Here is a 10,184-nt window from a genome sequence, read left to right on the forward strand (position 1 = left end):
TCACAGCGGCTGTGTTCTGGAATAAAAGCCTCTCTCTAAGACACGCCCCTGCAGCAGTCAGAGGGTGGAACAGTTAGCAAGCTTAGCATGATCGTCTGTTGACCTGGTTGGGGAGAGCTGACTGCTGCGCTGCTCTTTCTCTCTCCCTCTCTCTCCACACACACACACACACACACACACTCCAGCAGTACTCCTGCACAGCGGGAGGGGAGGAGGGAAAAAAAGGCAGAAACACAGCGGGGCAGCTGCAGCCCTAATGGACCAAACTTCAGTCAAACAAGACCCAACACTTTTATTCMTGATTTAAACYAGTGATCTTGAGAGCAGCTGCAGCTGTATGCTTTTATTTTTTTCTGTCAGGCTGTCGCGGAGCGCTCCACTACTCTGTCCTGTGAGGCGGACAGCTCAGCCGAGGCTGTCACGTTATCTTGTCCTGGCCACACCTCTGCTCTCTAACCCCCTCCCCTACCCACTTTGATGCATTTTTCAAATTTCGCCTTGGGGCGGAGTTATCTTTTCACGGGGGGGGTAAGATACACTTTAAGGATGAAATCCGGGGTTAGGTGCAGAGCAGTTTTGCATGACTTGGTAAATCTCACACCTGTTTGACTCTTCATGGAACTTTACATCTGCAGTAACCCAACTGTCAGAATTTGTCAGTTTCAGTTTTATCTTTTTGTGAAGTGTAGCTGTCTCCCTCCCATGGTGACCTCACTGTTCTGATTGCTGTTTAATGTCCTTGTTGTGATTATTTTTTTAATGTATTATTATTATTCTTTTCTTTTCTTTTTTACTCTTGTTAGTATTATTTCTTTCTTCTTTCTTGTTGCTGTTCTGTATAAAAAACATATCAAAAATTAAGTTTAAAAAAAAGAAAGGTTCTTTTAGACCAGGGGTCTCCAACCAGTAACTCGTGAGCTCATTTAAAGTAGCTCTTCAGTGCTTATGTAAAATTAGGAGAAGAAACATTTAATTTGTCACTGGCCAAACAAACTTTCATTTAATTGCAAATCAGTCTATAGATGTCCCTTCCCTTGGTTGTCAAACAGTTTAGGGCTCAGTATGGTTGTTCGGTGTTTGTTTTCACACAGACCTTTCATAGCCCCTTGAGACTGTGCCAAACTTCTGGGAAACTCCTCCCGCTAAAGGCTGGGTTATAGTCACGCTTTGGGTTGTTGCGCAAGCTCTGCGGAGTGGGCGCTCCTGAGCCGCACGCTGTGTGAAAACATAGTTGATGTTCAAGTTATCGCTGTTCTTCCGTCACCGACAGACGGCAGTATGGTGCCAAACCAACGGAAAAGTAGTCTGGAAGAGTGTAGAAGAAGAAACGCTTGACGTTACACATAACAAAGTAACAATATTTATCTCTTTTTCCAAATTATCTGTTTCTCTGTGCTTCACGAACTGAGAGAGCAACACTGGTTTGTTTCCTCCAGGATCACAAACCAGTCGCAAATATTTTTCCATGTCGTCCGGCATATTAACTCATCTTTCTTTAAAGCCGTTGCTATTTCCTTCCATGAGTTTTGTGCCATCTGGTTATCTTTATGATCTCTCATGGAGGAATCATACAGATGCCGGTACATTTGGACCTGTTCAGCGAGAGCACCTTCGCGACGAGTGGTGCGCAGCCTTTGCGGAGCTTCAAAATTTCTGAGGTGCACGACCACGCGTCAGGACACAATGCGCAGGGGCGGGGATGCCGCGATTGCGTAACTTTTGATGCAAACCCCCTCGCACCCTGTGCGTCGCGTCAGCTATAACCTAAGCTTTAGGTATATGTCACTGCACGGGGTTTCTTCCCACTGGAGTCGACAGTAGGGCTGCCACGATTAATCGACGACTAATCGATTATTAAAATAATCGATGACTAATTTAATAATCGATTAATTCTTTTTTTTGTTGTTGTTGTTGGTCTTTACTTTGTTTTTCTCTCCAAACTGCTTTGACACTTTCCACTGCCACATCTGCCTTTCTGTCCTTGACACACATGCACAGTAGTGGTAACTGGGGTAGGCCGTGGACGTCACAAGACATTATACAGACAGGCTCTGGTATCATGGCTACCTGACAACAGAGCTCAAAGTGTGGGATCATTTTAAGAAAATGAAAGAGAAACCTGTGTAATATCTGCAGAGCAGAACTTACCTTCCACAGCAATTATTTTTAGTTAGCATATAGCTAAAATCTAACCATGGTTATATAATAGCAGCTGCATTCTGACGTGATAAGCTCTATGTTTGTATTCAATTAACGTATGATCTGATTAGTCGACTAATCGAAAAAATAATCGGTGATTAATCGATTATAAAAATAATCGTTTGTGGCAGCCCTAGTCCACAGTGCAGAGAAAAAAATCTGAGACCCATCACCTGACGTTATTTGTGCACAAATCTGTTGAAGTTAAACCCTAAGTTATTAGTGTGAAATACACTATATTATGAATAGATAATCACAAAAAGCACATTCATGTAAATTCAGTGTTTTTTTTTTTTGTTTGTTTGTTTTGTTTTGTTTGTTTTTTGTAATAATTTCATGTGAATTGAAGACGATGTTTTTTGTGCAAAACAAGCTTATTTTAATGGCTTAAGTTTAAAATTAAATGTTGCAGAAAGTAGCTCTCGGACAATTTCATTTTGTAAAAGTAGATCTTAAAGAAAAAAAGGTTGGAGACCCCTGCTTTTAGTCAATAATGTTTCTTAAAAAAAGGCAGGCAACATAATTTATTCGGAAATTGTCCGGATAATAGTAATTATTTAAAAACTTCAATCAATTCTTGTAAAATTGACATAATTCTATCTGCCAATCAAGTCAGTAGGCTTGTCAGCACCTGACAAATCAGAGATCCTTATTGAAGGAAAAGTGACACGCCCCCTAGCTGCAGGAACCACCTGATCTTTTCCTTCAGCAAACCTGTTGAGATTTCCATTACCAAAGCTCAGTGCAAATCAGACACCTGCTGTTCTGAGCATTTATAGAGTGGAATAAAGTTCATCCCATTTCCAAAACATAAACAGAGTCTGGAGAAGTGCGAACACGAACAGCCCAGTGTTCTGTCAGCATAAACGTTCACCTGACACTTTGAAATGATATTAAACACTGTGGACTTGAGAGTTCTGGACAAATACCTGTGCTGTTTTACTTTTCTTTCCACAACCCGCTCCCAGAATAACTGGGTTCCCCGGCGAGGCGATCAGGGGCCCAAAACCATCGACCAGATCCACAAAGATGCTGAGCTGGAGGAACACAGGGAGCAGATGAAGGTGCAGCAAGCTCTCATCTCTAGGAAAGACTCTAGTGGGGGTCCAGGAGGTAGAATGAGTGGAGGTCCAGGAGGTCGGGGTGGCCCTCACACCCCGGGTCGTGGAGCACCTCCACAGGATGAGGGCTGGAACACGGTACCCATCTCCAAAAACCGACCCATTGACACGTCTCGCCTTAGTAAAATCACTAAGGTAAGAAGAAACAGTGTTTATGCAGTAGGATTAACACAAACCGGTCTTTATTTGGTTTTTAAAGCAATCTGTGCTTTTTCAGACACCAGTTCTGGACTTCAACAATCAGTTGCTCGCCCCAGGAGGTAAAGGCACCTGGGGCAGCTGGGGTAAGGGCAGCAGTGGTGGCAGCAGCTCCAAACCTGCAGATTCTGGTACGTTCTCATGGTTAATGTGCTTTTAGGTAAAGACTATTGCTCTAGTTTAGCAGATTTAAATAAAAACTCACTTAATGATGCTCACTTTACATCCAGGCCCAGAGTCAGGAAGCCGTCTGGCCCCCAGCACTCCGAACAGGTTCTCCGCCTTACAGCAGTCTTCATCGCTGTCTGGATCTTCACTAGAATCTGATAGAAGAGTTCCTCAGAGGTAAATAAATAAAATAAATGTGCTTTATTCATCATCACTGCCGCCTCTAACTGCCCCACTCTCTGCCAACAGAAACAGCTCGAGTCGAGAGCGCAGCGACCACTTCGAACGCTCTGATCGAAGTGGCGATCGTTTTGACCGACGGGACGAGAGACGAGACGACCGCGATCGAAACCGGCTTCAGGTCACCAAACAGAGCTTCGGCCGGGAGAAGGATGAGCGGAGCCGGGAAAGAGGGCAGGGTGGGTCTTCTGATCCCATCCGCCGAGTGGCCAGCATGACGGACGAGCAAAGTCAAAGCAGCAGAGAGCGAGCCCGGAGCAAAGAGAAAGGTAGACTGTTGGTGTTAAACTATGCATCATTTAGGTCAGAGGTTCCCAAAGTGTGGGGCAGTGGTCCTGCAGGGGGGCTCCAGCAGGACATAGTTAGCGTAGTGAACAGGTTCTTGACAAAATCCCACATAAAGACAAAGATGTGAGGATAAAATGTGCCGGTTTGGATCAACAAACCTTCAGTTTATTACTGAGCCCCTAAAGGGACATGGATTGAAAAAAAAAGAAACACTATCTCGTTCCCACAACTTAGTAACTCGTTCCCACGAGTTACTAAGTCGTGTGCACGAGTTAGTATCTCGTTCCCACGAGTTACTAAGTTGTGTGCACGAGATACCTCACAGGATCTTTCAGATTGCTTTGGACCAGCTGTGTGTTTACTGAAATGGAAATGCGTGACATAACTGAGCTTTATTTCCAGTTTTGCCTGAAATACAAACAGGGCTGTGTTACTTGTTCTCCTATTAGTGCTGCAGCCTGGGGACAGTCTCGGAGCCTTTCCACCCACAGTTCCTGGATGTTTACGGTTTCCTTGACAACGGCGTAGTTTTACTAAAGCTATCCAGCTGAAAATAAATAAAATCCACATTAAACATTTAGGAGGTCTACCACCTAGGTTGGAAGGCACTTATCAACATGCCTGATAGGGGCAAAGACATGCCTGATAGGGGCGGCTGTGGCGGTGTGGTTAGGTGAGTCGTCCTGGAACCGGAAGGTCGCTGGTTCGATCCCCCATCCAGCCGTCTCAGTCGTTGTGTCCTTGGGCAAGACACTTCACCCACCTTGCCTACTGATGGTGGTCAGAGGGTCCGGTGGCGCCGGTGCATGGCAGCCTCGCTTCTGTCAGTGTGCCCCAGGGCAGCTGTGGCTACAGTGTAGTTTGCCATCATCAGTGTGTGAATGTGAGTGTGAATGTCTGTTTGTGTAAAGCACTTTGGGGTCTGGAGGGACTTGAGAAAGCGCTCTATAAGTTCAGTACCATTACCATTACCATAATATGAATTTAGGCGCAGTGAGTGTAGATCCTCCTCCGGGAGCTGAAGCGGTCGGCTCGCTGTCCTTTGATCGGGGAAAGCAGTCGATCTGCTGCACTGAGATCCAGGCTGTAGCAACGAGGCTTCACAAGACAGCAGATCTGTGGCATCACACATCACATCACACTCATCAGCTTCATCTTTACACACGGAGCAGGTCTATATATAAAGGAGGCGGTGTCTTATTGAATCTAAAATAAATAAAAGTTTCCCATCTGATCATCATTTCAGATGATCTAGACACCATCCTGAATGCATCTGCAGGAGGTGAGACAGCGCAGTGAAGAAGGACGGGATTGCGCTCGGCCCTGGAGCGCGTCTCTGAGGCACAAGGCACAGCGCGAGTGCGCTGCAGATGTAAACTCACTGTGCATAACTTGAGATTTTCCTTAGAGTTTTTTTTAATTATTAGACTTTTCATTACAAAAATCAAATCCACGTTCTATTTCTGTTTTTATTTAACAATATTTAACACTGTGGCAGCGGCGCATTGTGATTAACAACTGACTGCATCTCTGCCTTCATGTTTTTCCCTCTTCTCTCGTCCTTCTGCAAAGGAGGTAGAGACAAAAATAAGGAGGCATAATGTTGCAAACTGCAGCCACTAAATATGGTGGCTGCAGTTTCTCCAGTCAAAGTGAGAAATCAGCAAGATTTTTTATCCAAATGCCACAAGCTGTAGCAAGAGGAAATCCAGCAGCACACTCGCGCTGTGCCTTTGCATCTCAGACGCGCTCCAAGCCTCCTGTCCTTCTTCACTGCACTGTCAGCTCCTGCAGATGCATTCAGTATGATTTCTAGATCATCTGAAATGATGATCAGATGGGAAACTTTTATTTATTTTAGATTCAATAAGACACCGCCTCCTTTATATGTAGACCTGCTCCGTGTGTAAAGATGAAGCTGATGAGTGTGATGTGATGTGTGATGCCACAGATCTGCCGGACCGCCTCAGCTCTGTGTCCCGGAGGAGGATCTCACTGCGCCTAAATTCGTATTATCAGGCATATTGATACGTGCCTTCCAACCTAGGTGAGAGACCTCCTAAATGTTTAATCTGCATTTTATTTATTTTCAGCTGGATAGCTTTAGTAAAACTACGCCGTTGTCAAGGAAACCGTAAACATCCAGGAACCATGGGTGGAAAGGCTCCGAGACTGTCAACAAGCTGCAGCACCAATCAGAGAACAAGTAACACAGCCCTGTTTGTATTTCAGGCCAAACTGGAAATAAAGCTCAATTATGTCACACATTTCTATTTCAGTAAACACACATCTATAGTCCAAAACGATCTGAAAGATCCTGTGAGGTATCTCGTACGCACGACTTAGTAACTCGTGGGAATGAGATACAAACTCGTGCACACGAGTTACTAACTCGTGGGAACGAGAGAGGTTTTTTTTTTTCCAATCCATGTCCCTTTAGGGCAGTGGTGCCCAACCAGTCGCTCGCGGTTGACTGGTCATCCACCAGCTGATTCCCAGGTGCCCGCAAAGCGCAACTTTCTCTAACAGCTGATGACAGCGGTTGTCAGCTGTTAAAGCAAGGTTGCGCTCCGGCCGGGAGCTTGCTGAGCTTCATTCTAACTCCGGCAGAAGCGGTGGAGGTGGGAGGAGGAGAGCGGAGGGAGCGTGTTCAGGAATGTAATCTCCTCCCGCCTCCACCGCTTCTGCCGGAGTTAGAATGAAGCTCAGAGGAGGGTAGTCTCACGAGTTTTGGGTGCTGTGAAACAGCAGCGCTCCGAACATGATCTTGCGAGACTTTAGGGTCACGTGTTTAATACATGATATTGAGGCAGAAAATAATGAACGACAAACGAGCTAAAAAGCAAACAAAAATTTATTATTTTCACCTGGAGTGGGAAAAGGACTTCTATGTAATTCGAGCGCTGCCTTGTCCAAAAAGGATAACGTGGAACAGCATTTTAAAACAACGCACAAACACGGATTTCCTCCTAAAACTGCACAGCATCGATTTTCACATCAGAGGTAAGGCTAATGTAGCTCATCCTGCCTCAACACAAAAAAAAGGTCTTTCAGTGATGAACGAGTTATGAAAGAAGCGTTTGATGATGCAGACATGCTTTTCTGTGATTTTAAAAATAAAAGTGAGATTGAGTCAGCTATGAAGACCTTGTCCAGGATGGTTGACATTGTGTCCAAATTCGTGTCTGTGTTTCTGCTGGACTGCTCTGGTGTTGAAAATGAGGTTTTGACTCTGCAAAATGACATTGGGATCAAATCCTGAGCAACAAGTCACATGGATGGAGAGTTCTGCAGTCTGCTGTCAGAGGAAACGTATCCTAACATCAGAAAAGGTGCTTTGAACTTGACAGAACTTTTCGGATCTACCTGTGTGAGTCAGCTTTCTCTCACATGAAAATCACCAAATCCATGAACAGATCCACAATAACTGATCATCTGGAGACCTGCCTGCGCCTCAACCATCTCATACTGCCCACCCCCATCCAGGTGCTGGCCCAGTAAGGACCAGCACCTACAGATGACACCATCCTGCATGCTGCTGCACAGAGATGGAGGTTTGAAATAGTTGTTGGAGATTTGTGAATCTGCACCATTGTAAGTCACTTTTTGTAATAGTATAAACAAGAGAGTTTTATATTGTGTGCTTTGACTTTGAAAAAAGGGCGGTACTCTTGTGGTAGCCATGTTGACCCTGATTGATAGTTTTATGTTTTGTTTTTTCCTCCCCTGTATGAAGAGAAGAGAGGAGAGTTCTTTGAATAAATGGAGATGAGTTCCCGTGCTCCAAAGTTATTTAAGTCTGTGGTTCTCTCAGTGTGCAGGTTTCTAGCCCTCATAGCTCACACGTTACAGGGAGTACTAATTGAAGGCTGAAAAAAAAATTGATCTTTTTTGTTCAAGCATCACTTTCATGTTTCTCTGTCAGGAGTTAAGTAAGAATTTTATCTTTTCTTTTTTGTAGGTAAATATATGGTTAAGTAGATAGTTTTGTTTGACAATACTTTAAATTAAATAAAACTAGCAACACATTACGTTCTGTTTTATTTACTTTAAAGAAGTGAGGAGTAGGGAGACGAAAATTTGTTTTTTTTTTTATACTGAGACTGGTTGAGTAGCTCTCGGCAAACTGCCGACTTCAAAAGTAGCTCTTGGTTCAAAAAAGGTTGGGCACCCCTGCTTTAGGGGCTCAGTAGTTTATTACTTTTCAGGGTATTGTTCATTTTTAAACCCAATGTGCTCAGAGAAGAACATTTTGAATCAGATGTGTAGAAGGTAGAGCTCGGCGATATATTGACCAGTTCACCTAGATAACGATAAATGCACGATAACTCTTATCACCCCCACCGCACACAAGTACACGGTATAGCAGGGCTATTCCACTAAATTGCTCCAGGGGCCACAGTTACTGCAGACCAACAGCTGAGGGGCCGAACATCCAGCAAATAAAGTTATGTAAATAAACCAAGTATTACAAAGATCTGTTATCTTTGAAATAGTTTATTTTGCTGGATTTAGTCATGAATACAACATACAGAACCTTATAAAAGTAGTCATAATTCAACAATATCAAAAACAAAAAGAACACATTATGCCTCCTATTTGACACAAATATTATTTTGACATTTCTGACTTTCCTAATATTTTTAACCAATTTTATTTTCACTTTCATAGTTCTATCTTCAATTGCTGTCTTGAGTGTGCATAGAAATGGTTTATACCAGCTTGTAGCCAAGGTTCTGACATTTCTGTAGACACCAAACATGTCTATGTCTAGCTAAAAGAACTTAGAGCAGGGGTGTCCAAACTTTTTTAGTGAGGGCCAAATACAGAAAAATAAACAAAGGGCCGGGCCACACACTAGAAGTGTCATTTTGATACATCAGTAATGTGTGTATTTCTAACTCACCTATTGAGCATAAGGTCACTGTGGTTAGTCTTCGCATGGGTTCTAAGTGGGGGAAATAAAGTTGTCTCGAGGGGCTTTTAAGGTCAAGTGAGGGGTTGGTTAACTATCCTTCGCACCATTTTCTGTAAAATAATGAAAACATAAATGGATCAGTTTTACTGTAATAATGAGATACATTCATACACAGAGTGGCACATAAGCAGTGCGCAGGTACGCATGCGCGGTCAAAAAAGGGAAAAGCGCACCAGATGTAACGTCATAAAGCTCCCTTGCGTACCTAAGATTGTACCTGGTTGTCTGTCAAAACAACAGTTAGCAGGGCTCTAGAGTGCAACCAGTTTGGTCGCAAATGCGACCTGATTTCTTTAAAAAAAAAAATTTAAAAAAGAATCTGGCGGCACTGATGTGAATGGATTGTTGTTCGGTGCGCCACAGCGGGACCCTGATTTAAGGATTAAATGGACACTGTCTTCAGCGAATCAGACAAAGTCCAGAGCCGTTTTGTCCAATCAGAGCAGAACAGGGCGGGACTTTCATTGAGAGCAAGTTTGGTTGAAGCAGCGGGCCGGCTCGACTCGAGCTACTGCAGCGATCAGTCACATCTCCTCTCCTCCTGCACTTTGCTCCTGAACTACCAGAGACTTTGGTCTGTAAAACCTAACTTTATATTAAATGTATGTTCAGAATGTTGTTATTGAACAGATCTGTCCAACTCTGTGTGAGTGACTAAACTCTCCTCCTGAGAGACTGCTGTATGAGCGTGTCACTGCACGCAGGCTGTCTGTGAGATTCACTGAGTTTATCTAAACCACATTAACTAACAGAACATTTGTTTGCTCCATATTAAAGCAAAGATGATTCTCTGTTTAACACCCCAGTCAAAAACATTATATATATTAAAAGAATAAAAACAACTTACCATGTTCTCTAGGTGAAAGAGTTTATCTTATTTTAATTTATCATAAAGATCCACAGATTTCATTCACAATTTTATATAAAAAACAAGGTTCTTGATTAGCTAAACTTATTTATATTTAGGACCATACTGTGATACAGCTTTTCTG

At 43.4% G+C, this 10,184-nt stretch overlaps 1 protein-coding gene across 1 annotated transcript in view; it reads left to right on the forward strand.

The window, feature by feature from the left end:
• eif4g1b (eukaryotic translation initiation factor 4 gamma, 1b) overlaps window positions 1–10,184 on the forward strand; it is a gene marked incomplete at its 5' end in the record, with an annotated part of 130,333 nt that overhangs the window by 95,242 nt on the left and 24,907 nt on the right. The window contains 4 exon segments of the mRNA XM_014026429.1: window positions 3,168–3,455; window positions 3,538–3,649; window positions 3,749–3,863; window positions 3,936–4,195. Coding sequence (XP_013881883.1) covers window positions 3,168–3,455; window positions 3,538–3,649; window positions 3,749–3,863; window positions 3,936–4,195 — 775 coding nt within the window.

The sequence above is a fragment of the Austrofundulus limnaeus genome, unplaced genomic scaffold, assembly GCF_001266775.1.
Source record: "Austrofundulus limnaeus strain Quisiro unplaced genomic scaffold, Austrofundulus_limnaeus-1.0 Scaffold553, whole genome shotgun sequence".
In the NCBI taxonomy this organism is placed as follows: Eukaryota; Metazoa; Chordata; class Actinopteri; order Cyprinodontiformes; family Rivulidae; genus Austrofundulus; species Austrofundulus limnaeus.